Source organism: Pholcus phalangioides, unplaced genomic scaffold (assembly GCF_987345545.1).
Source record: "Pholcus phalangioides strain wild (caught in Gottingen) unplaced genomic scaffold, Ppha-v1.0 ptg000042l_1, whole genome shotgun sequence".
In the NCBI taxonomy this organism is placed as follows: Eukaryota; Metazoa; Arthropoda; class Arachnida; order Araneae; family Pholcidae; genus Pholcus; species Pholcus phalangioides.
Genome location: NW_028301628.1, coordinates 22990689 through 23018496, shown reverse-complemented (window position 1 = coordinate 23018496; position 27808 = coordinate 22990689). Strand labels below are relative to the sequence as shown.

Genomic DNA, 27808 nt, shown 5'->3' with positions numbered 1-27808 from the left:
TCATCCATATCAATATTAAAATGCAATTTCGAGGCAATAGTTACTTCAAAACCAATTGGTGAACAGGAAATTGAAACGTGTAAAACAAAATTATCAGCATATAAATTCATATGTGTATATTTTAGAATAACTGAATTTGTATTTAATGATACACACCTTGAATTTGCGACCGACACGGGTTATTCGACGATCCCGGGATTTGCCCTCGGCGTGTACGAAATAATGCCATTCCAAATATTGGAAACTGTCGTCACTGAGGGCGATCCGTACTCTAGACGGGACGGGGAACATCTCGCTGGAAACTGGATTAGAGCCAGACAGAACAGGATTAGGTACAGTTTCGACATCCACTTTGCTGGAATCTCGTCGCACGACTGTTAAGCCGCCATCCGGGTGTTGAGTTATTCTCTTCTCCGTCGTACCTGCGCATAATCAAAACAAAATAAAAATTCTTGTCTCGAAACAAAAAGGTAGCTGTTGCCATATTCCTGAATGCTATATACTGTATATGTTACGGTAAATGTGATAAATCGGTTATTATTCATATTCGCAAATTGTATAAGTAAATTTAATGAATTAATCGCTTTTACAGGTGATTATGCATAATAACAAAGTGTCGTTGGTAAATTTGTGCAAAAAAACTGATTACTTTCACCGGTGACCATACGAGCCGCTGTGCTGGTCAAGTTTATTTATTTATTTATTTATTTATTAATTTATTTATTAGTGGACATAATGACGAACTAACATCGTGAGGACCCGGGTTAAAAACCTCACTGTCGCCACAGAGATGGTCGATTGAATTTGGTTTTCTGTGGTTCCCAACTTCAGTACCTACCTGAAATAGAAGGCCTACACAAACTGCTCTCGTGACGTCACGCAAGTACTTCATCCCCACTCAGAATATTCAGAGGAAAAAAATTCCGCTGCACGCGGTACTATCATCGTTATGTGGGGAAAAAGAACTATCGGGCACAGAGTTGGCGATTTCTGTGCCCCCACATCCAATCACCGTGCGGTATTTGTGAGCCAACGCGGAAGATTCCACGCCAAAATAAGAAGAAACGAAATAGGATGATGTGGTTCAAAATGTAGCGAACTTGCTACATTGTCTTATCGGTTTACTCTCATGATGTGATAAATGAACTTGCCAACCCGTGCGGAGGCCTGTTATCTATAAGAGGCGAATGTGATCCGATCTCCAAGTTAAAAAGTATCGCCACGGAGAGCAACAGGTCTACAACGATACAATTATTCAATCATTACGCTTCAGTGATAGTTCGAAAAATTGACGGCAGATGCCAAGCTATACATAACGAGCATTACACAGAAATTATTTTCACGTTTAGGTTCACAACACATACGCACACATTTCCCAGCATGGCCCAGGTCTTCGACCACCTGCTAAAATCTCTTCATTGGGACAGCGGCGGACCATGATCTGGCTACAGGGAGGAGGCGATTGTATGAGACATTCATGACACCCATTATACCGAAGTTTGATCGGTAAACTTGATAAAATGAAAAACAAACAAACAAATGGGTCTAGTATGTTTGTTTTATATAGAAGGACCCCGATATAGCCAACTCGCATTTAATGAATTTCACGAGTTTTTAATTGAAATCCTTATTGCATGATCAAATATCGGTTTGTTTGAAGAATTTGTTAAATAGTAGTTTTTATATCAGGGTACGATTGTAAATACTGCTAAACACCTGTTTATTATATCGGAGTACGTTCGTAGAAGTTTTTGGATGATGTTTCATTATATTGGGGTGAGGTCATAAAATTGGGATAAGCGATAAGCTAATAAATGAGAAAGACGATAAGCGCTAATGAAATAGGAAAAGCGATGGGATAACCAATTTGTGAAGAGAAGAAGGTAGAACGAAAGGCAAAGGTAAAAAAAGAAAGGATAGCCAGTGAGAAAAGTGAAGGGATAACGTACAAGGGGATATACAGTTTAATCCCGTTGTAACGAATATCATTATAGCAAAAATCTCGTTCTAACGAACACTTTTCTAATCCCCCAGATAAGTTTACATAAGAACAATGTAAAAACCTGGAATTACTTTGTAACGAAGTGATTTCTCCGATCTCTTGGAGTTCGTTATAACGAGATTCGAATGCATATGAGGGGTAGGATAACATATGAAAGGATAACTTATAAGCTCCATCGTATTGAACCCAAATTGAAATAACATCGATGAAAAACACAATAAACGCTGCAGTACTGATTATATAATGTGTCCTTATATTGAAGCTCTTTAGAAGCGAGGTTTATGAATGTTATTCATCGAAATCACCTTCGATCGCCACTTGCTGAAGCAATTATACGACGTGTCGTTATACCTGCGGTAAATTTTAACGGAGTTTGACTGCATCACGATGATTTTATTTTAAACTTTTTTTTTTCCAAAGAAATCGGAAAATATTTTCCTCTTATCTCCGATTTCTTCAAAAGAAAAGTTTATACACACACATATATTTCTGGAAAAAGAAAGTAGGGAATAGTTTGAAATACCACCATTTATATCATGTTCCGAACATATATATATATTTTTTCCGTTCATACAAAAAAAAGACATATATGATGGCTTTAAGGGCCACATGAGCCGCTGAAGACCCAGATGAAAATCCTGAATTATATGAGCTTTTTCAAGCTATATTTCTCCTCACTGACAGCCATAGTGATAAAGCACCACACATTTCATAGAAAAATAATATTAAAAAAAAATATATATATAATTTTTTTCCCCGGCATATAACTGATTTTTCCGCTATTCCGTTGAAAACAGAAGCGACCCTATATCCAGGACTCGCTCCTTTATTCCTTCTACTCCCGTTCCTGAAATATGTACAAGCAAAACAGATGGGTTGAAAGAAAAGAGGGCGATTGTGTTTTTATACTGAGGGAAACAGACATAAAATATCCGCCTTATATTACCCGTGATCTCACTATATTCTCTGAAATTTTTCATGTTTTCTGCAAAATTGTCTCTCGAAACTGTATAGCCAGTCAGTCTAACAAGGCACGATATAAATCCTAGGTCTACATCCTGGAACACGATCCTAAAAACGTTAACATAAAGTTATTATCAAGAGATTTATGCTATGGTCTTCCTTTTTCTTTTTCTGCCGGATGCAAAAATTCTCCGGTTGCCAATTATTATCTATCATATCTCATGGGAGATAAAGTAATATTTCAATATTTTTTCGGAGGATTACTGATGCATTTTCGGGAAATATATTTTCTCTCCGTTGCACGTAAATATTTTACATCAAATGTATATTTTCATTCAAACACGTGCACGTTATTAATTGTTTTAGAACCTATAGAATGTGGAAGATTCGAGAATCTCGGGTGAATTGAAATACATTGTATGATAGAAGGGGAAATAGAAGTTTTTTGTGGCCAAACATGCATGTTTTTTTTTCCAATAAATAATATATGACAAGATCATTCATTAGCTTAAGTTTTTAAATATTGACATAAATTTATTGCGCAATGTTTTTTGACAAGAAAATGTGAATAGAAATGAGTAATGGCAGCTATAAAATTGTTCTTCTCTTGAATCAAAGATTGTCCGAGATCTTTGATCTGAAATCACTTTTAGTTTGTGACCCCCCGCCACCTATTCGCTGAACACACACAAAATAATAAGAGCACGCACTTGGAAACCCTGATATACGCTTGAACTAAACTCGCCATAACGTAAGTTTTACGAAATCGCATCGTATGAAATTGTTGAATTATGAATTTAGATCAAAACCGGGCGCGGTAGCCCAGGTCGATAAGATACTCGCCTGAAAAACTAAAATCCTTTGGTAGTTTGTCAGAAAACTTTCCTGCCAGGGGTACAACACAAACGGCGACATGACCGCCGTTTGTGCGGTACCGCAGGGAGACCCTCCCCCCCCCCATCGAGGAGTTAGAGCACCAACCTCTCGATGAGTATAAAAAAAAAGCCTACCGTTCGGAATCGGCAATAAATTGTAGGTCGCGGTCTAATTTGCTTTCGTGTGTAGAAAATTACCTAGGTGCGACAAAAATGATCAAATGATCGAGCAAAACCTGGTGGACACGAGAATATGAAAATACGCTGAGGCATCGAACTCTCTGAAAAGTTTGAGTGAGGTCCGTACTGCTCATAAACAATGGGTTTGAAAATACAAATACGAAGTGAAAGGAGGGAAAAGAGAAAAAGTTAAAAGTATGTGTGAGAGCAAGCACACTTAATTGAGCGACTCGACCTGCGCAATCCGAAAATGTCTTATAACAACGTTTCCGAACGCATGGTCCCCCGACCAGAGGTGTTCGTGAGGATTACACAGATAGTCCTAAGGTGTACTTGAAGATTTAATCATGAATGCAAATACAAATACAACGCCACAACAGGCAAAATGCCGAACGAGGTGGCTGAGAAGGCTATATTGCATGATTATTAATTATTTTTATTCTTAATAATTAATTGTTTAATTGTATACCACGGATATCTTTCACGTTGGTTCGAAATTAAAGAACACATATAATGGGTTTGTATACGCCGACTCTTGATTTACATATTTTACTTGTTCATAGTTTCCCGAATGTTCAGAAACGCTGACTTTCAGAATTCATTAATGACCCATAGGTCATCAAAGAATCCTCTAACAACAAGTATATTCGGATAAGAGTCATAGGCAGGGCTGTAACTAGAATTTTTGCCGCCCGGGGCAAACATTATTGAATCGAATTCTACAACTTTAAAATTCGATAATTTTATAGCGGTGTTCTTTGTTCCCACCTAAAACTGCCACCCCCTAAATTTTGCCACCCGTTAAATTCCCCCCGCCCCCCTAGTTCCGATATAGGTATTTGAAAAATACGTGGATAAACACACACACACAAATTGTCTTAAAAACTTCAAGCAGTTAGTTTTTCTTATACTGCACTCTTCGTCATTTTCTTGTGAAGTTTACTGCCATTATTTTCCAAATATTTTTCAATGTCTTTTAATGCTTTGTCCGCCCCTCAGACAGGCGAGCCTGCAAGATAACGATAAGAAATCTCTTTCCTACAAGACATACTTTATCGCAACTCATTCGAGTCAATGACCATTATTAACTGAACGATGAAGTGAAATATGCTAATAAACAATATAGCTATCATGCTTCACGAATTTATTATTTTCCCACGACGATGGTTACCTCGTACGTGCTAGGTAATAAAATTGGAAGGGAAAATAGTATCCCCCCCCCCCCACCAGTGCTCGTCAAGATGCTTAATTCCCAAAAGTATCCAGTTTTACTCATATTCGTTCAGGAGAGGGAAAAATACTCCTTCAAATTTCAGGTAATTTTTTGATATAATTATTACTCTGTTTTTTTTTTTTCGAAATATGAAACCCCTCAATTCTTACGAATGTACCCCTTAAAATTTCGGAATTGGGGGGGAGGGGGGGGGGAGGGGGGGAAGTGCTCTTGAAAACTAGATTTTCGGATAATCTAGTTTTGAAGAGCAATGTTCGGATATTTTAGTGTATGCCACATACGATCACTAATGCAAGTTTTCAAAGAAAAGGTGGGACATGTGACAGTTATTTAAATAATTAAATATATATCCAAACATGTGCTAAATTTCATGTTTTTCGACAAGATATTTAATCCCTTTACGATCACGAACGAAATATTTCGTCCAAACTCCAGTGTAATTCTATTAAATTCTATCAAGTTCTCTGTATATTGTAATCCTTTGAACCGAGGTTTTTCTTTTCTTTCCCGTTTTTTCCATACTCCCTGTAAAGGATTTTTCCAACACGTGTAATGTATCCGAGGATGATGTCACTCTCCGCTATCCATACAAAGGCTTTTAACAGCTGGCTGATGCGGAGATATATTTTAGAAAGAGAGAAAATTCAATGCCCCTGCGGGGAATCGAACCCCCCCCCCCCGTTCTTTCACATTCCGGGTGAAGGCCCTAGGCCACTAGACTGCAGAGGCAACGAATATCTCAATCTTTTCTTGGAGCTCGTATGCACTGAATGGGACCGTACATGGACCGTCGGACCTAACTCAGGCCAAAGCTCACACAATTGCTGACAATGCCACCAGATGACCACTAATTGTGAGTTTGGCCTGAGTTAGGTCCGACCGTCCATGTACGGTCCCGTTCAGTGCACACGAGCTCCAAGGAAAGATTGAGATATTCGTTACCTCTGTAGTCTAGTGGTCTAGGACGTTCACCTGGAAAGTAAAAGGACGTGTGTTCGATTAACCGCAGAAGTAGTTGAAATATCTTCTTTTTCCAAAATATATCTCCGCATCAGCCACGTGTTAGAAACCTTTGTACATATAATGCATATTTTTCACCCTCACCCTAAAGAACACGTAGGGTGAAAAGTGGCATCATTCACTAGAAAAAGAAAAATGTATAATAATCTCGCATATATTATATTGTTTTTTCTTCCTTCATTTTTTTATACTTTCTTTTCTTTCGCCTTCATCCTTTTTTTTTTTCTAACGTGCAGTTAGGTCAGGCCAATGTTTTATCATATCGGATTTATATAGAGATATTTATATGCCGATTCGTTAAATAGAGATCATCCGTGTGTGTTGCCAAAAGATCGAATGTAAAGGGGTTAAGCAGTATGTACTGAATCATCAATTGCTGTTTTGGCAAAAAAAGAAAGAAAAATAAGTCAAGAATACTTAACAATAGAATGCAAGTGTCCTTGAAACAATCCCAAACTGCGCATCCATTTTCGGAAGATAAAAAATTCATTTTAAAAGGATCCAAAAAGCATCCATTAATTCTCATCTTCATAATTTCCAAGTTAAAATTGTAAAAATAAAACACAAAATGAAGTATAATTTACAAAGAAAATTTTCAGACCATCAGTTACAAAAAAAAAGAAGGAAAATTCTAGCAAGAAACAAAGTTTCAAGGTTTAGAAGCTCTCCAAAATAATTGAAAAACAGTCAAAAAAGAAGATAACTGTAACTGCGAACGCCTATAATTGTATAGTTCTAAATACGCCTTTTATTATTATTATTTTGCAAGCGCCTGGAGGATTTTTCCAAGCAAAATATTTTTGTTTCAACTCTTCTCGCCTATCAGTTTGTTCCTTTTCCACTTCCCAACCTATTTCCTGGTATATATATATACCTTTATTTCTCCTTTTTTTTTTCCTCCTCTACCTCCTTTTTCCGGTAACAATCCAGAGGATTCCAGCAGCTTAAATCCGCACAGCGGGATAGATAACTGTGTGTGAGTGGAGGTTCAGAAGGTATTTTTTGCTATTTTTGTAGTTTTTGCTTGCTCCTTTTCCGGTCGTTATCACAACTTCCTTCTTCAAGCTCCCAAACGAAAAAGAACCAAGGGGAGGGAAAAAAAAACAACATGGTCCAGGGGAAAAAGAGGAAACAAAAACTTTCTAAAATGGAAGGAGTTGTGTTCGGACGGAAGATCCAAAAGAAAACAAGAGATAGTCTTGAGATTAGAAGAGGAAAAAGAGACGTAACGGGTGCTTATAGGGTATATAGATATATATGAAGGCCGTCTCTTTCTCTGACGTAGGTGGAAGCAAACAATAAAACCGGCAGTACAGTATAAAAAGAACGAAAATGCGAAGAGCAAACAAGCGCGACGCTTTAGTTGGTGGCACAAATCGTTATATGTAAGAAATAGGGCTTATAATACAGTAAGTAGTGTGACGCCTACCGATCTTCGTGGTGACGTCGGATCCCTTTATCAGCAGGGAAACTGGATTCTTATCGTCTCTGGTAATGGTCACAGAAGCTCCTTTTAGAGACAGATTGTAAGTTAACTTGATGGTCTGGCCACTGGGAGTGATAGACTCTGTCAATCTGCCGTATTCGTCGAAGTTGTAGACGTAAGACCTCCCCGTGCTGTCTTCTTTGCTGCGCAGGAGGCCCGTGCTGCCGTGGTAATCGAAGAAAGTCTTGAAGTTGGAGGGTGTGGTGAAGCTCTGTAACATCATCATCCGGGACATTTCCAAGCGACATTTTCCGCCCTGGGTGTTTTCTATCGTATTTACCTGGAAGGAAAACAAAATGGATAGAAAACAATTCAGTTTTATCCCGAAAATATTGGTGCTTTTTTTAAAGGTTTATTTACATCAAAGTAATATATATACACAGTCGGATCCCGTTATAACGAATTCCAAGAGACCGGAGAAATTACTTCGTTATAGTGAAACATTTCGTTATAAAAGAATTCCAGGTTTTCGCATTGTTTTTATGTAAATTTATCTGGTGGATTATAAAAGTGATCGTTAAAACGAGTTTTTTCGCTATAACGGTATTCGTTAAAACGAGTTTTTTCGCTATAACGGGCTTCGACTGTATATATATATATATATAGCCTATACAGGGTGAATGTACTATCGACCTCCCAATAATTACACGCGGGATTCCTTGTGAAAACTAATATAGAAAGTGTTTACAGTTTTTGATTGGACCAATAATTATTGGTTCAATCAAATTGTAGGGATAATAGCACTTTAAAAATTGCTTACGTCACTTACAAATCCTGAAAAATTCACCGAACGTACACCAAACTCGTCACTTGGCGTTTTTGAAGCTGAAATAATGCTATTAAACCTGACAGAAATCAAGCAAGTCTAAGAAGTGCAAACCAAGTGTATCTGACTTGCACTTTTCCTCAAGAATTTTGATTTGACTTAAGGAGAGAGAAAATTGACACATTTTGGTAAAAAATATTTATTTGTGGAAAAAAATTCAAATGGAACTCATTTGAGTAACACTATATAACACTCCGCAAACCTGGTGATAAATTTGCAAATATAGTGGACGAAGGTAGCATGAAATAATGAGGTTATAGAACCACTCTACACGAACAGAAAACTTCTAATTGGCGAAGTAAAAAAATTCAGCTTTGTTTCTAACGGGATTGCATATATTTCAGTTCATTTTTTCAATTAGTTGCAGCTCACTGCAGAGAGACAAATTTATTGTCGTTGGGTTTCTGGCGCGTAACCGCGTGTTACAAAACTGACACGTCATAAAACTTTGGATCGACTTAAATTTCTACCTTGCGTTGTGAACAGAGGGTAATCCCCCCCATATGGAGTTTATACCATTCTTTTTCATTTTGTATTTTATTAGCTACTGGAGAAGGAACTTAATACAGTTCCGAAACGCGTCTTGCTGGTTTTTTTCTCTTCACATTTTTTATTTACTTTCGTTATTTTTTTCTCACCCAAAAAAAAGCAATTTATTTTTATCTATACGGGCCTATAGGCCTATTAGGGTGAATCGAAAAAGTATAGGAATTTTTTTTTTTTTTTTGCGAAATTACTTTTGGCATGGAGTGGGAAAGTTGTGTCATGGGTATATTAGTTTCCATATTTTTTTTATTCAAATTCATTCATATCTTCCGGTGCCCGAAGCACTCAAAAAAAATAGTTAAAAATTGAAACTTTGAAGAAAATTTATAAAAAAAAAATTTCGAAATTACTTTTGGCCTGGGGTGGGAAAGTTTTGTCTTGGATATTAGATATTATGAAAAGGCAAAAAAATTAGTAGGAATTGAAAAATTTTAAAAAATAGGAAAAATATAGATTTTCGCCTTTTCATAATATCAAATTTATAATTTGGAGTTATGTGTATAAAGCAGCCTTTTTTGGCGCTATACTCTGACTTTTGAAGTTTTTCATTGAAATCTGGGTTTTGTCAGTTGCTCTTTTAATGCATACTATATATATATATATATATATGTTGCATAATTTTTTATTGAAATCCATTCATATCTTATGGTGGCCCAAGCACCCCAGATATAGTTAAAAATTCACACTTTTAAGGAAATGTACTAAAAATTGTAAATTAATGAAAAAATAATTACAAATTTTGCAGAGTATTCAGGTATTAAAGTATAAATTTATAAATAATAATAATTTTATAATAATACATGAAGTGTAAATTTAAAAATCAAAAGCAATAAATCGTAAAACTTATAAAAATTGAACTTATATAATGTTTTTTTTAATTTTATTAATTTGAAGATTTACATATTTGTAATGATTTTTGGTATTAAAATGTTTGATATATTATATATATATATGGCTTCTTGATTTTATCCTATTGAATATGATGCCGTGTCTCTACTCCATACACACTTTCCGACGCCTCAGACACAAAGCAAGGTCATCTTTCAACTGCTTGGATATGGCGTGAATATTTTCACCATTCCTTCCAACTTTTACTATACTAATTAAATGTATACGTTTAATAATAAACAATTTTCCATTCTCTGCCTATACTATTTTCCCTGTGAAATCGATTATTTTACTGAATTAAAACTACTATGCATAAAAATCGATTTTTTGGCAAATATTTAAGTTTCTTGGGGCACTGGAAGAAATTAATTTAATTTGAAAAAAATGATATATTTATGATAGCATGCTTAAAAGACAATTTGTGCACCCCCACGCCGGTTCTTTTATCCACATTTTGATTTTTCGATCCACCCTAATGTGCATGTTATACTATTATTATTTATTCAGGGTGTCCGATAAAAAAGTCCTAACTCTTTCTTTATCTCACCAACCATTCGTCGTAGACGTATTAAAAAACATTCAAAATGTGATCGGAAATCACTATGTACCAGTTTTAAGAGTGAAAATACAGTGTGCCACATGATGAAAAAAAAACTTAAATTTTGATACGGTCACTGTGTCCCGAAAAAAATTATGAAAAAGAAATCTATGTTTGTATGTGGGATATTCGCTGAGATATTTAAATTAATAAATGAAAAGAGGGGGGGGGGAGATTTATCTACACAATGATTTATCTGTTAGTTTATGCCGTTTTATCCCCCTTTTCCCTCTGATTTTTTAAATTCAAACATTCCACAAGGAATTATTTCGTTGGTCAAAGAAAATACATTGATGGACCGGTAAAATCCCGCTCCGTATCTCCAGGAAGAGGGCTCGAATCGTTTTCCGGAGGGAATAAGTGCAAGGCCGAACTGGTGGGGGCGGGGAGGGGGGGGGGCGCAACTGTCCCGAGCTGAAGTTTCATGTGGGAAAAATAATACTGTTCTAAAATTATTCAATTTTAAAGTTGTGTTTTCGGCAAAATTCCTTGTTACTGTCCTGAATAGGTGCATCCGAAAGCCCAAAAAAGAAATTGAATCCTACATTAATGAGAGACCCTCAGAAAGAGACAAGCAATAACTTTTTAATTTGATTTTTCAAGTCAGGGTGTCTATACATGGGAAAGAAAAATAAGGAAGATATCCACATTTTTCTAATTCCCCTGTGTTTTCAAACTCTCGGAGTATGCGGTGATTTTTGAACAAATTATGATCGTTTTTCTTTAAATTGGATCCATTCTTATACGACGAAAGGTAAATTGGGTAAAGGCAGAGTTAGGACTTACAGAAAACCCTGTGTGCCTCTCTTAGTTTTCTTAGATTTTGGCAGAATGATAGCGGCGGGAGTATGAGCTGAAACAATCTCATCTTCGGCACCCCGATACACAAATTAAGGTTCGGACAATGAGTAAACCGGACATTTATAATCCGGCATTCGTGGACTCATTGATATCAGCTTTTTTTTTTTTTTAATGGGAAGCATAAACTCTTAAGAAAAAACTGGATTACAGGGTTCCACTAGTGCCACGAAATGTGTTCCGGTGGAAAATTACCGATACACATAACACAATATATGATTTCACTGATAACATTCCCTCGATGAAAATATGCAAAATCAATATCCTTAAGGAGGAATAAGAGGCATCGCCAATTATGACCAAAAAATGGTCATTTGTCACTTTCAAAAGGTGTCATTTATCATTGAAAAATCGCCAACAGAGAGGAAGAAAGCGCTACCACTAATCTCAATGGATCTAAACGCAATTCACTCAAGGAAATGTTTAGTTTAGTTTGTCAAATATGTGAGATGGATACATACTGTATGTAGCTATATAATAATCACACTCATAGTTTTTAGAGAGATATAGATGGCTTTTTTCTCAGCCAGACATATCAAGGAAACAGTTATTTTCCGGATATTATGCTGAGGTGAGCTCGGAAAGAAAAGTCATCACGTCTCCGCCGGGACTCGAACCCAGGCCCTCTTGCATACCGGGCAAGCATGCTACCATCTACACCACTGGAGACACGTGAATCTGCCTTCCAAATTTCACGCACTGTGTCGTGAGGCGCTGAAGTAGAGGCATTAGTAGCCTCTCTTAACTTCAGGAAAGAAAAGTCAGCGCCTCACGACACAGTGCGTGAAATTTGGGAGGCATATTCATGTGTCTCCAGTGGTGTAGATGGTAGCATGCTTGCCCGGTATGCAAGAGGGCCTGGGTTCGAGTCCCGGCGGAGACGTGATGACTTTTCTTTCCGAGCTCACCTCAGCATAATATCCGGAAAATAACTGTTTCCTTGATATGTCTGGCTGAGAAAAAAGCCATCTATATCTCTCTAAAAACCGTCCCACCCGGGGGCCATTTCCTGAAGTTAAGAGAGGCTACTAATGCCTCTACTTCAGCGCCTCACGACACAGTGCGTGAAATTTGGAAGGCAGATTCATGTGTCTCCAGTGGTGTAGATGGTAGCATGCTTGCCCGGTATGCAAGAGGGCCTGGGTTCGAGTCCCGGCGGAGACGTGATGACTTTTCTTTCCGAGCTCACCTCAGCATAATATCCGGAAAATAACTGTTTCCTTGACACTCATAGTTGTCATAAATTTAAATACTATTTATTATTAATTAAAATATTATAAATAACTGTTCGTTAGAGCCCCATTAGAAATAACGAGAGAACGAGACATTTATATCGAAAATGTCGCATGTCCTTTTGTGACAGGGTGCCTGCCCTTCAGCTCCGACATAAAGATTTAAATTCCTCCCTTTTTTTGTTGCACAGCCTAACAATTTCAAATAATATCCTGTTCACGAGAATATCCGCAATACGAACCAGATTCGATGCCTTAGAGCTATCATGACCCAACGGAAAATACAGATCGTATGAAAAATATATCTATTTCTCATCATTATATAGATGCATCTACAAATCGATAATGCAATAACAGATACATTAATGCATAGCCTGCATTATCATGACAAAGCATTCTCTCGAAACACTGGCGGCACAGGTCCGTTGCGTGAAGTACGTATAGATCCATAAATTATACTATAGTGATTTGCCGTAACACAAACCGATATATAGCAACCCCCAGGGATCTTATTTCCGCAAGTGATTGGGTAAGGTTGGTTAATATCGATCAGGAACATACCGTGATAACGATGGGACCCACAATAGCATGAGGCAGAACCATGAATGCATTGATGGGAATTTAAATGCGTCGGGGAAAGTATCATCAGAATCCATGATGTTACCTGGATGCTTACAGTGCATATAGGTGGAGGTGTTGGAACGGACTAGTTGTTTAATGCTAATTTTAGTCGATCTGAGACATTGAGAAAAGTACACCGATACTCATTATAGCCCATACCTTCAGCGATTCACTTATAAACCTCACACGAAAAGGAGGCAGGCCACTTTACCGCACACCAACTCCGGTCATATATCGTGAATATATAACCAATGGAGTTGAGTGAGAAATGAAGGCTCCATCTATCAGTGGTCGCTCAGGACTTGTAGATAAAGAACTTGATCCTGATCTCTTTGATCGGGTTCGACCCCGTGTACCTTGACGGTAATCGTCATAATGGGACACACGCATCTTATCACTGTACCACTCGGGAACACGAAGGAGGCTGGATTGCCAATTTTAGGCATTTTTTTCCGTTCCTGCCTCATAATGAGCGGCCGCTGTACGGTTGTGTGTGTGGGTAAACTCACGTTGCAAGGACACTACCTCATCAAACTCCAAATCTGGCCATATGGCAATTTACTGCCATTAATGAGATGGATTGGAAATGAAGGCGCGGTCTATCGGTGGTTACCTCAAGCTCGTTAGGGAAAATTTCTTATTTATATCCTTCCTTGGGTTTGAACCTGGGGCCGTGACAGTAACCTTCACGGTGGTAGACGGGCATCTTACCACCATGCCACTCGTGCGCCAGGTTCAAACACTGTCTGCGGCAATGTGGTAGTCACCTGAACTCTGTTTTCTACTGTCTTTAAGGAGCGAATGCGAAATAGTCTTTCGATTGAAAGTTCCTCCGCATCGAGCAAGTGGCTCAAAATATGGCAGACAGATATCAACACCTGTAGAACACGAAAAACTTATAACTCTGATAACAAAACTACGTTGGGTCACATAAACACTCATAACAGACGTTCCAGCATGTGCCAATTCGTTAGAAATTTTCCAGAGAAATGTTTACAACATGCATGTACGGCTGAGTAGTAGAATACACTGAGTGCTCACCACCACTTGCGCCCGCCTACGTAAAACATGGTTGTATACTTTGCCTCGGAGTATGGCCTGCCCAAAGCATGATGCCACCAAGTTGATATGCCGACTCTATTGGTGTATGCATTCAATAACTTCGCGATGGTGACGTTCACTATTTATGAACTCTATTATTCGAAACCCTACCTTCCTACCACTATGGTGTCATTGACCATACGCCCCCTGCTAATTCACTTCATGGCACTTGTTGTGCCCTTTCTCTGTCATTTCACTATTCCAGAACGGCTGCAACCAATTATGTCAATACCGTAGTTATTAATAGAGCTTATATTCAGGCACAGACAACCATGTTGTTTCCGTACGTAGACGTGGAGGAGGTGTATCACGCTATCTTCTTCAACAGGACTCCAGTCCTTGAACCCTCCTTAGCTAAGCATGGAGAAGAAATTTTACTTTCGTCATGGATCAGTCGTAACTTTCGCCAGGGCTTAAATGGGTGAATAGATGATACAGAGTAGTGCAAACTCCCAGGACCGTCTTTGCAATAAGAAAGGACCCTCGGACCTCTACTGATTATACCTGCCACTCAGTTTGCGTACTCACAAAGAGAATACAGACTTTCACGGTTGATGCCATTGAACTTTCAAAGCCGTAGCCGGGATAAATAAAAGCGTTTTATCTACATCTATGGTAAACATTTGGCGCAGTGGCGACGAAGTTATCTACTCAGTCGTATCTGGTATACCAAGGAGATTACTCCGTCGTCATTAACGATGTCGTCGTACATGTAGACAACACTTAATTCAATTCAGTTTGGACAACGGCTCTATAGAGTCCGGAAAAACGTGTTTTTTTAATACTTACTGTCAAAATGTATTAAAATACCCCCTACCCTTTATTTCTGCAGTTACTGTATGGTCCCATGCGTTAAGACGTTCCTTGCACTTTCTGGAAAGGACATGAAATTCTGGAAGGACATTCTGGAAGGTCTAAAAGACAAAGGGCAAGCACACGCTTAACTCGATACTTAGGCCCACATAACACGAATACTGAGGCCCCCTCTGTTCGGTAAACGAGGGAGCAGTCCCGTCTGTTCACTTTCAGTTGCGGCAACGGCTCAACCTGGTTGGCAACTTTACTTACTATGTCTTTTTTCTGGCTATATTTGACACTTTAACTTGCCTTTGGCAATATTTTTGGCCATCAATAGTGACTCTATATGTCTTTGACAATTTTTTCGGCTGTAATTGGCAACATTATTTGCCTTGATTACTTTTTGGTAATATCTCCTATTTGTATGAAATAGATATAGTCAGCCTAGGTATTTATCGTGTTGTGAGCATTCATACATTTCTACCGAAATATTTCTCGCAAGCCAGATTTTACTCCTTGGCGTGCCTCATATGGCCAGCAGGCGCACCCCTCTTCTCTGGGGTCTGTATGGTTCTCCAGTATAGTCCAGTTAGACTGCCCGCGTGAGTTCATCTGCAAGCATCAGGGAAGCTGCCAAGACTGGCGTCTTGGTAACTATTTAATGAGCATTCAGTGCATACCGTAATAACTCAGCCTGATACATATAAATACACACTAACCTAGTAACTTACACGAAAACGATGGCTTACCTGATTGCTGTAATCCCTGAGTATATAGATCTTATTCCCTGCGGCATCAGTCACGGTGCTCAACTTTCCGAAGCTCGTATTCACGTTGTACGAAAACGTGTATATGTCTTTGCCACTCACTGTATTCCTCGTGGCGATGTGCTGTCCGTGACGGTTGAAGACGTATATCTCTTGAGACTCGGGCGAATATATAGCGTACTCGTTATCCTCGTTCAGTTGCGGCAACGATGACGTAACGGACCTTATCCTAAGGTTTCCCTGATCACAGATGTGCAGTCTACCATCGGGCGAGATCGTGATCGACGATATCGTGCTGAGCTTCGTCGTCAGCGACAGAACGTGTTCCTCGTCGAAACACGAACACGACGCCTCGAGACAACTGCATTTCGACTCACCTCCGGCTACGAGAGATATCCGTCCGTCGGATCCGATCATCCGGACGCGGTTAATTGTCTGGGAATCACTCTCGGCGATGTAGAGGTCTCCGTTGGGTGCGAATGCGATGCTCTGAGGGGAGTCGAGGTAAACATCTGTCGCAAGGTCACTTTTCTCGATCCTGGACTGAGAGGGACATTGCAATGATCTTCCGGCGATAACCTTTAGGCGGTTGTCCGGCGTCACTCTCAACACTAGGTGGTCGTCCAATATGTGAAGAGAATCGTCAAGGGGATTTATGGCGAGTTCTGTTGGCCAACGCAAGTTAACCTTAATTAGGAGCAATAAGAAAAAATCCGAAAATTAATTTTATAGTTCACATTAATTCACAATAATTTTTTTTGAAAAATAAAACAACGGTTGTTTTTGAAGTTTGTAAATAGTTAAAAATTTATAAAAATTTTAAGATTTAGCAATCATAATTGAATTCGGTTGAAAAAAAAAAAATTTGAGCTGAATAAAATTACTTGTAGTTTTTGGCAATAGAGTGCGCTGCGCGAAAGCGAATCACTGAAAATATGCAAATCCTATAAATTACAAGTACGATGAACTCTCATTTAATGATTTTTCCCGATCTAAAACTGGTTCTTGGAAACAAAAGGTTTCCATTGTGATGTTGGCATTGATTGCTGAAGTTGCTTTACCTCATCCACGAATCGTCGGCTGAAGCTTTACGAACATTTTGGACACAGAAGGAATTGAAGAAAGGTACTGTGACGAAAGTACTGTGTTTCTCAGCCACCTCGTTGGGCATTTTGCCTGTTGTGGCGTTGTATTTGTATTTGAAATTCTATTGACAAAAATTTGAACTAATTTTTTTCTGTGCCAAAAAAATCCCCCTTCGTGCAAATAATTTTTTTTTTTTCGCAATCGGCATTAAAATATACCAACTTTCAGGTTTTATGAATTTTTAATCTATTTTATGAACTTATGAAACACCCTGTACATAAGTGTCTAATCGTTTTACCATGCTTTGCTTTATTTTATTTTTTGTAGAAGAACAATATGCGTAAAATTAGAAATTTGTATTTGCAATATTAGTAATACTAGTTTGAAAATGCGAAGTACATACACAAAGCAACATTTTTATGGTTTAAACTTTTTATCAGGAGTTTTTTTTCACTTAAATTGCGTTCTTCGCTCTCTTCACCTACTTTGTCAGATAGTGAACTACAAGACAGTGCCCTAGTAATTAACAATTAATTGTTCACTTATTCCATCGTTGCTATCTGGATTGTCGTGATTATCCCGCTAAGCTGCTAATCTAGATAACAAGCACCGGGTCTGGTAGCCAAAATGACACGTTTCTTCACTATATTTCATGTAGGGACCAGTGACTAGTTTTGAGCTAATCTTTTGAGGCATTATTCGGAAAATCATGCAAGAGAGAAAACGTGCATTGAGTCTGATCTTTTGAAAACATGGCGATAATGACCTTAAACACAGTTACTGAAGGATGGAAGAAATCCCCACGTGCGGTAGTTGAAAGGACGGGTGCACTCAAGTCCGAAGGGGGGTCGACTGGATCCCGAGCGTGCTGCTACGCCAATTTAAAAAAAAGTTCTGTTTTTGTCATAACGGATTCAAAACGGAAAACCAAACTAATTCGAATTTAGAACCTTAAGGAAAATATATAATAATAATTTCATAAGCCTCATAAATGACGTCGACGTACACGTTAGTTCATTTGATGTACAGGGTATCCCCGAACTCATAGACCAAACTTTAAGGGAAGGTGAAATACACATAAAAATAAGCAAGTTTGTATTGGAATAAAGAGTCGTAAATGGCATGTGTTAGCGGGGAAAACACGAAATACTGAGTAAATGAAAAAAGTTTTTCATTTACATAAAAACACCAAGGAAATACACTTGTTGGATCGCCTGGATAAAGAGTATTTTGATATCTATGTCACATTAGTAATCCCGTGTGAAGACGACCTAATAACTATGTAGACGCTGTTGAATTGCTCCGTAGAGACATCTCAAAATCTAATTTTTAATTGTATTCGTATAGTAAAAAAAAGTGCTTATTAAAACCAAAACATCATCATTATTTGTTCATTCATTGATTCATTTGTCGTAATAGATATCTATACCTGAGGGAGCGTCAGAGTTACAGAGCAAGGAATCGGCCTCCAACTCTTGTGAAAATAGTCTCCCACGATGGTGTGGATGATATTGCGACTGTCGACCATTCGTATGTTGGTCCCATCTGCAATGTACATTTCGCCCTTCGATGTAATTGCTATGCCTGCAAGGAAAAAAGTGACATCGGGTCATTGACAAATTTGATTCAAATGTCTGTAACGGAGAATCAATTTGGTTTCCGTTCCCGATCATCTCGTCAGTACAATCAGAAATTACCTTAGTAATACAGTCGAGGCTTGATTCTACGAAACTCCAATTTACGAACACGCTCTTTCGAACTGGTTCTCTGTCCCGGACAGTATGCAATGGAGCTGATGTTAAAATCCATCTATCATCCAAATCTATTTTACGAATTCTCATTTCTATTAACTATATATTTTACGAATATTGTTTTTCTTCCACTATTTTTTTTAAGTTATTTTATTCCTCCAGCCTCCTCAGAATTTGTTGCAATCAAATGTAAAATTGAATTCGGGTGTCTACTTCTCGTGAGAGTCAATCACCAACATAAAGGTGTTTTGCGAGCACGTGACAGGAAGGGTCCAATTTTTGGAGGGGGGTGACCATTAATTGAAGATGTTTTGACAACATAATTCACTTTTAGTGCATTATGATTAGATAAACTGTTGGTTACAGGAAATGATATAATTAGGTTACCGGCGGGGCCATTTATAAACCGAATAGATGAAACTCTATTTCATCCAACCGTTTCGCTCGTCTCTTTCTTTTTCGCAGTGTCACCAAAATGGAAAAGATTTCGCTTGGCAGTGGATGAAAAATATAACAATTTGAAAGAAATTAATGTGTGAACACTTTCAAAGACAGAAATTGCCAAAAAAAATACGGATTCAAAAAATTTCACTGAGTATTCAAATCGGAGATCAGCAAAAGATCGTTTCTGTGGCAAGTAAGTTCCAGCCCCGTTCCGCCATCATGAAAATATTCCAGAGAAAAGCGATATTCGCTTGAAATGTTATCCTTTATCATTTCTATGGAATCCTGTATTCACCAAAATTTGCGATGAAGCAAACAAAAATTAGTGATTTTTATGGAAATCATCACTATATAAAGGTGAATGACCAACTCCTTTTTCTTTTAATTTCCCACATTTTTTTTTTTTTCATCGCCTTTCCCATTAACGAGCTTTCGATTTTACGAACTACAGTAATTATTTAGTCCGTACGGGTTCGTAAAAAACGAGCGTCGACTGCACAGTTTTTATGAATTGTTCTGTTATGCCGTAGAAATTTTTTTTTTAATATTCGGATAAATTATTACTTTTCTGCACATATTTCGTTATACTACACAGAGATATAGAGGGATATAAGGTCCTATTTCCATAAATAACAATGATATTCACTTTATAAAACAAGCAAGTGGTACACACAACAAAAAAGACCCTTTAAACTTATCTCCTGTAAAATTCCCCATTTGTGATATGGTACCCTTTACCTCCGGCACCCAGAATTTTTAATTATAGTTTTTATATCTGAGGTATGTACCTTTGGGATACGCAAGCCTGGCATCACCGGCCGATCTTCCATCACCGCAGTTATCTTTATCTCTCGGAAGACATTTCTCGCCGTTTCCGACCACAGCCTCCGTGTTGTTGCGAGGATTGAAGATCGATTTCATCGTGATTGCCCTCAGTATCTGATGGCGTTCCGGATCGGAAATGTATAGCTTTCCGTCAATAGGGCCGACCGTTAGATGATAGCTGTACGATACTTGTGCGGGACTGCATAGAATATGAACACAAAGAAATAGACGTATTTTATTGCTCGCGTGTTCAAAGGAAGACATTTCCTGAACACACACACACACACCCACACATCAATCCCCTACACATTCCTAAGAAATGTACTTACCTAAGTTCGACTAAAGTAGAGATTTGTCCATCTGTTGATATCTTTCTGATCAAGTTGAAATCTCCTACGTATATAGATCCATCTGGCCCACTGGTCAGTGCCACCGGTGCAAGCAACCTCTGATTTTTAGCTGGTCCGCTGCAGCGATCGCATTGTAGAGGTCTCTGCTGCCCGTCGCCCGTGGTTGTGAGCAATAACTTTGGCTTGTTTTTCAGATATATATTATTGCCATCACCTTTCTGTAGGATACCTAAATATCGAAAATAATTTTCAATACGTTGATAACTATCGTGACACTATCTATAACTACTAACACACTATCGTGTGTGTCCTGTAAGTACTACGTAAATTTGGCTGAACGAATATACTTGCTAGAAGTGGATGACAAGGATCAAACCGTGTTCTACTCAAGGCCCACAGTTATTGCAAATGGGTGTGGAAATATTTTATAACCTAATACAGGGTGTCGGGGCTAATAAAATAAAAGCTCATATTGCTGCACCAATCGGGAATTGCTAAAAATTCATTATCCACTATCAGGTCCGCGTATGCGCCCTGTCAACAAAACAACTTGCTTTACAACCCAAAATCAATGTAGTTTTTCCAAAATCAACGCTATTTAAAAAAAAATGTGGCAATATTTCTTTCTTCACTGTTAACCCTTTAAGCGGCAGTGGCGAGATATATCGCTTTGATAAAAGCCTCTTATTATTTTGTGTACTTCCCAATGAAAAATCTTTCCTCTCTACCCCTAAATTTGCACCTGTGGAAAATCGGAAGAAAACCTACTTCATTAAAAAAAATAACAATTTGCAGGTGGGGAGTTTAGTGATTTCTAATTCCCTTAAAGGGCTGAGTGAAGTTTTTTCATTCAAAACAAGGAAAAAAATGGTTTGCACAGCTTTGGCTTACTTGTTTGCTTTCAGGATTGTAGTATTGCTATCAGCTTAAAAACAACAAGTTGTACGTTTGGTGCACATTCGGTGAATTTGGCAGGATTCGAAAATGACAAATTTTTGATGAGGTATAACTCCGTAATTAGTGGTTAAATCAAAAAACTTAAAACTCTTTTCGAATATTATTATTTTTTCACAAGGAATCACGTGTGTAGTTATTGGGCAGTCGACAGTATCCACCCTGTAGACATACATTATTCAACATTTGTTAACTCAAAACTTCGGTGAATGCATGTGACACTCTTCATATGAAAGGTGTTCAGACTGTACGTCGACGCATGCATCTGCGCACCGTGGAATGTTCACCTGGACATGATCGAAACCGGAGTGCCCGGAAAAAAGAAACCATTCAAGTCTACTTCTGCAGAAATTGCAGTTCGATAGACCAATTAACTCATAAGGCTCTTAAAAATAAATTCAAGGCTTTCACGTATGATGACAACAATTCAGTTTCACGTTTTCCTCTTCAAACAATGGGTCTTAAAGGCTTTTCCTTTGCTGTCAGGATACTTGTTCCACAAAGTTTATTTTATTATTTTCTCGTTGCACCTTCTTATATCTGATTATAATAAAAAATGTTTCACAAAATATCAATCCAGGTGGGAAGCAATAACATGGAAAAATGTAAGTTTCTCTTCTTTATTTTTCAATACCTAATTGATTCAATTTCAGAATAAATTACCTTCATGGAAATTGTATTTGTGATGGATGTCCAAGTTCCACCCGCCAATGTCCGATACGCTCATGTCGTGCCCGCTGACCTGTGTGGTTTGTACTTCCCATATTGTCTTCGGACAACTTCGGTACTCGTATCCAACGTACACTAAAACGAAAATTGAAAAAATATATATATATTAAATGGATAGGCTACACAAATGGCATTTAATACAAATATTTTTGTTATTGATTTACAACGCGGTTAATGTTATAGTTATTGTCTGATACTACGGGGGACATTTTCCTTTGAGTAAATAAGTTTAAATATTTGAGTTAATATATTAATATTATTAATATAAATTCATTAAAAACTTAAATATTTTAGTTCCTTTTCCTTTCGGTTGACTAGATTCAAATTTCTTTTTCCGAGAGACTTTCTCTAGGGAATGTATCGAACATACCGTACATAATAAGAAAAGTACTCTGATCCGTATTAGACTGTTTGATTCCTCAGAATGGTGTAATAAATAAAAAGAAATCCAAGTTTGTTTTAGAAGAAAATGAAAAAATGGAAAGATTGAACATTTTTTGCAATCAATTATGTGGAAAGAAAATCCCCGTCGTTTTATACCAACTCCAGTTTACCATACATTGTGTTCTACCTAACGGGATGTATGCTCACCTAACTTGCAAACTCGACTTTGTTATATACTCGACTTTGTCTGCTATAATTATCAGAAACTGTTAGACCCGATGTGATCGCATTAACCGGCGTGTACTGTACCTCCGTATCTCATTTTTACATATCTAAACAGAATATTTTCTTTTACGAGATACGCTCAACATAATGAACCGGGGTTCACTCAGCGAGTACCCTTTTCGTGATCGGAACCCAGTTGGTTTTCAAAAGTGCAGGAACAAACCACACTTCCTTATAAATAACACTACAGTATACCCATGAGAGAAAATATTATCAAAATACACTGTTCCGACGTGTTCTTTATTTCATTTTTCGAAGGAGGAAAAAGAGCGATACGTTGGAGAATCGTTGCACGGCTCGACACGCAAAACGTGTACACTGATAAAAAATGATGGACGAAAAATGAGGAAAAAATTGTTAAGAAAGGCAAAAAAAAAAAAAGGAAAAAGACTAAAGGAAGAAGAATAAGAAAAACACTCGCGTGACCGAAGCTTTTCATGGCGCGTGGTCCAGGCCGTTGATCTCATTTGTCAAAGAATTGTCGATCGTCCAAAAAAGAAACTGGAGCAGGGAAGAAAAAAGAGAGACAAATAATAATTTCTGTACCATACCGATGGGTCGGACAAGATTTTGACAGTTTTGACATTGCCTGTCAAGACACGCGTCTGACCAATTACTGTAAAAGCGGCTCGTGTTCCGTCCACTGCGGTCACATATATTTATTTTTTCTTATCCATATTATTATTAGTGTTATTGCATCTTTTCTTCCTTCTCTGTTCCACCGTCCATCTTTGTTCATATATAAATACACCGTAATGAATTGGTGTAAAGACAGGCGGCCCACCAATAATATGAATGAGTGTCTTTACGTTTTGACATCACTTTAATAGAGGCTGTCAACCCTTTCTTACTCGTCTTCCTTGGCTTTGATAATGATGGGTTAGCGAGACGATACATCCGTTTTTGGTGATAGTTGGCGATATATCACGGGGCTATATTTTGTTACAAGAATAGGACGGAAAAAGTAGGATTCGAGCAAAAAATAAGCAAATTAATAATAATAAAAATTAACGATATAATGGTTTCCAGAATTTATTGTGAAATTCAGCGGTTCTTTAAGAATAGAACAGTCATTGTTGGTCGAACTTGTTTGAATAATCATCGCTGCGGATGTTTGGGTATTAGTTATCAACATTGCTAATACTCGAGAGTTGGTTATAATCAATGCGCACTTTCAAGAACAAGCCATCATTGTGGTGGATTACCATCTTTGTGGATGTTTAAATGTCCATTGTCAATGTTAGGGATGTAAAATAATTTTATTATCTTCGTTTTATACGTTGGTGAATGAGTTATCAATGCTTAGATGTTTAAGAATCAGTTTCGTCATATCGACAAATATTTACATAATCAGTTAGCATTACAAATACAAATACAAATACAACGCCACAACAGGCAAATTGTCCAACGAGGTGGCTGACTTAAGAACATCATGGATCCCCGAGCCATTTTTTTGGAGGCCCTACCTACTACTGCTACACCACACATGCACGCCGCCCACAACCCCCCCCCCCGCGGAACCCCCAACGAATCGGTACATGCGGGAATGTGCGTGTACGTGTAGTGAAACCTGACGTAAAGTTTTATTTATTATTATTATTATTTTTTTTTTTTTGTGGATAATGAATCGTTATCATCGAATAAGAATCTGTTATCATACTGCAAATGGTTAAATAATCAGTTATCATTGCAGAGAATGAATCAGTTATCGTCGCAAAGAATGAATCAGTTATCGTCGCAAAGCATGAATCAGTTATCATTACAGAGAATGAATCAGTTATCATTGAAGAGAATGAATCGGTTATCATTGTTGCCGATGTTTTAGTCTGTTGCCAAAGTTACGGGTCTTTGAGAATCGGTTACCGTAGTTATTGGTGTAAATCTTTGAGAATCTGTTATCAATGTTGCAAATATTTGAGCATATTATCACCATTGGGAAGGAGTTTTCATGTTGTGAATGTTTTCGGTTAAGTTGCCATATGAACGTCGTGAATTTCTCAGAATCAGTTATCATCGTTTTGATTTATTTTGTATCGGTTATCATCGGTGCGAGCTTTTCAGAACAAATTATCATCGTTGGGAATTTTTCAGAATTATTCTTCCCTGTTTCGGATTTTTCAGAGTCAGAGTCCGTTTTCATTGTTGCGAATACCTGAGAGAATCTCTCTCTCTCAGTCATCATATTTTCAAATACCTGAAAACAGTTTTCATACCAGAATCAGTTATCACGGCTGCTTTTTTTACTTACATTCAACTCCATCGTTGCAAATGTTTTAAATTCAATTATCATCTTACGGACTGTTTTAAATTCATTTATCTCATAAGATAGATAATATAATTTACATTATATGACATCCTCACTTTAATAGAGGCTGTCAACTCTTTCTTATTCCTCTGCCTTGGCTTTGATAATGATGGGTTGTTAGCGAGACGATCGATGCGAATATCAGAAAACCAGTCATCCTATTTGGTAATACCTGAGAAACTGTCATCACATAGTGGCTTTTTTTGCATTCAGTTATTATCTTAGCGAATGCTGAATATCCAGTTATCCATCAGAGAGAGAATGTTTAAGTATCAGTTGCCAATGTTGCAATTCTTTAGAAAATTACGATCATATTTCAAACTTAAAATTTTCGGAATGATTGATTATGACAACAGAACCGAAACTTTATTGTATTTATCTCATCCCATCCTTAATCTTTTCAAACGACAATAAAATATACCAGCGATTCTCAACTGGTGCTCCGTGTGCACTTCCTAAGGGCTTGGTGGCCGCTCGAGGGAAATAAAATAAATAGATAAATTTGAAAAATATAGTCAAACTCACTTTTATAACAACATCAAAGATTCAGAAAAATTTTGTCGTTACAACCGAAGTGGCGTTACGACCAATGTCGAAGTTTAAAGACCTTTTAAGTATGAAAAATATAATCAGATGCAATCAAGTACTGTGCACATGAAGTTGTTTTATTATATTCATGGTGATGAACATGGTTATTTGATCAGGAAAAATACGGGAAATCGAGATCACAAATACGGCGGATCATCACGGATTCTCGCTAAAATGTTACCAGTTGTTAGACAAATCCACCAATTCCTTAAAAATAAGCATTATCAATGTCGGGTTCGTTTTCAATGACTGATTGCCACAATCATAAGCACTGCCACTTTTATATATAATACTTGGTTTAATCATAATTTTTCACAATAAACATTAAACTATTAACACGTCCTCTTCGCTTACAGCGAGCCTTGAGTCCACAGGAGCCACTCTCTAACTGAAAGCACACCAAGCTTCTTTCCTCTTCTCCGTCGAGGGTCTTTCTCTCCCTACCCACGCTTTCTAATTCCATCATGCCTCTTCCCGATGGGGGAAACCTTACAGTCGAGATATACTGTACAACAGCAAGTCTGCAGTGAATTAAAATGCGTTTCACAAGAAAGAAGAAGTTGAACAAGGCCAGGGTCGTCTTAACGTCATCACAGGCCCACGGGCAAAGGGATTTGCGGTTCTTTACTTGACTAGGAATACCTACTACCTAATTTCACACTCACAGCAAAAAATTTGACCAGATCTCATTTTCACGTGGCTGTTACCGCACTTGAGGCACTAGGATCGTGACTAGATAAGCCCATGTGTTGAGACGGCACTGGACATGGCAAATATGTGAGATTAATATTGATATTTATAGTCATAATTGCCACATAGACACGCATCCGTCCACCCTATTTTGGTAACGGGAATGACAAAGTAAGCTTTGTTGAAATATAAGAGGCTTTTTAATAAGAAAAAATGTCAGGAACGACAGATTTTACGAAATTTTCCGTGTGGGTATCATTTTTATGCTAATAATTATTATGTTGAAACTGAATAAAACGACAAAAAATATGTCGTGTCGTTATATCCTAGGTTGTTCCGTTTTGATTGACGTTATAACCGAGGTCCGTTAACTTTAACGTCCATTTTGAATTACTGAGAACCACCAGTTACTGAAGTTATATACGAGTTGTCATTAAAACCCAAGCCGTTATAATCGAGTCTTACGGGGCTCTGCCATAGAAATTGAATATTAAAAAGGGCTGCGTGAGTCACAGAAGGTTGAGAACCGCTGAAATAAACGAATAACTTGGAACGCTTACCCGTCGCAGTCGCAACGCCATACACCTTCTGCCTGTACACATTTCTCCTGTTCCAAGCGTAAGTGTATTTGATAGCCGGATCAGCCTCGAATATTTTCTGAAAGAGGATACCTTCGATTGATATCCTGAGATGTATCAGTTTCAAATCTTCCGGGATCGTGTCCGGTGTTAGTTGTAATTGTATAGTGGACAAATATCCTCCGGCTCGGCTACTGTGGTATACCAGATGTATGTCTGTGCCTGGTATTGAAAGGCTTTCCTGTATTACCTGCGAGAAATAATTGGAGAAACATGAATTTTCGTGTACATCATTTTTATCATTTTCGAGGTATTCAAGTAGCTAGGAAAATACCTGCGTATATCGCATCTCAGCACTGTTAAAAATATCATTTCGAACCATATGCTTTACTGAAAAGTCACCGAGTATGGCAATTTATTATGAAGAAAATGCAATTTCATGATTTCTTATCTCATATAAGTAAAAAAAAAAAATTTATATATTCAGAAAGATTAGATTTATGTAGTGTTACTTGAAATCTAAAAAAATTACGTACACGAGGAATTACCCAATCCCTTTGAAAGAATATATCTAAAGCACACACCAGTGTAGTTCTTCAGCATCACTTACGGGAATCGAGAGCTTCCTCAGTGAATAAAGTCAATGTATGTGTGTTACTCGAGTTTCCTGTACGATTTGAATATTTCTCATAAGAAACTGCAACGTGAGATCAGATGCTGTTGTAAACAGAAACTTGTCCTTTTTTTCCGAATTCTTTTCTTTTTCGTCCTTCAACATCTACTCGATGTCCCACAAGGACCTCATAGTCCTCGTCTCCTTGAGTGTTTCCTCTATCTAGTTGCA

General features: G+C 37.8%; 1 protein-coding gene across 2 annotated transcripts in view; it reads right to left on the bottom strand.

Annotated features, from left to right (window-relative positions):
• The window catches only part of LOC149064670 (teneurin-m-like), a 264163-nt gene that overhangs the window by 24267 nt on the left and 212088 nt on the right, over positions 1–27808 (bottom strand). For both annotated transcript variants that reach the window (XM_089254773.1, XM_089254774.1), the window contains 8 exons: positions 26947–27214; positions 22069–22209; positions 20431–20680; positions 20065–20300; positions 18511–18665; positions 15978–16682; positions 7704–8040; positions 157–422 (listed from right to left, as the gene is read on the bottom strand). In XM_089254773.1, coding sequence (XP_089110899.1) covers positions 157–422; positions 7704–8040; positions 15978–16682; positions 18511–18665; positions 20065–20300; positions 20431–20680; positions 22069–22209; positions 26947–27214 — 2358 coding nt within the window. The remainder of the gene's footprint in view (positions 1–156; positions 423–7703; positions 8041–15977; positions 16683–18510; positions 18666–20064; positions 20301–20430; positions 20681–22068; positions 22210–26946; positions 27215–27808) is intronic.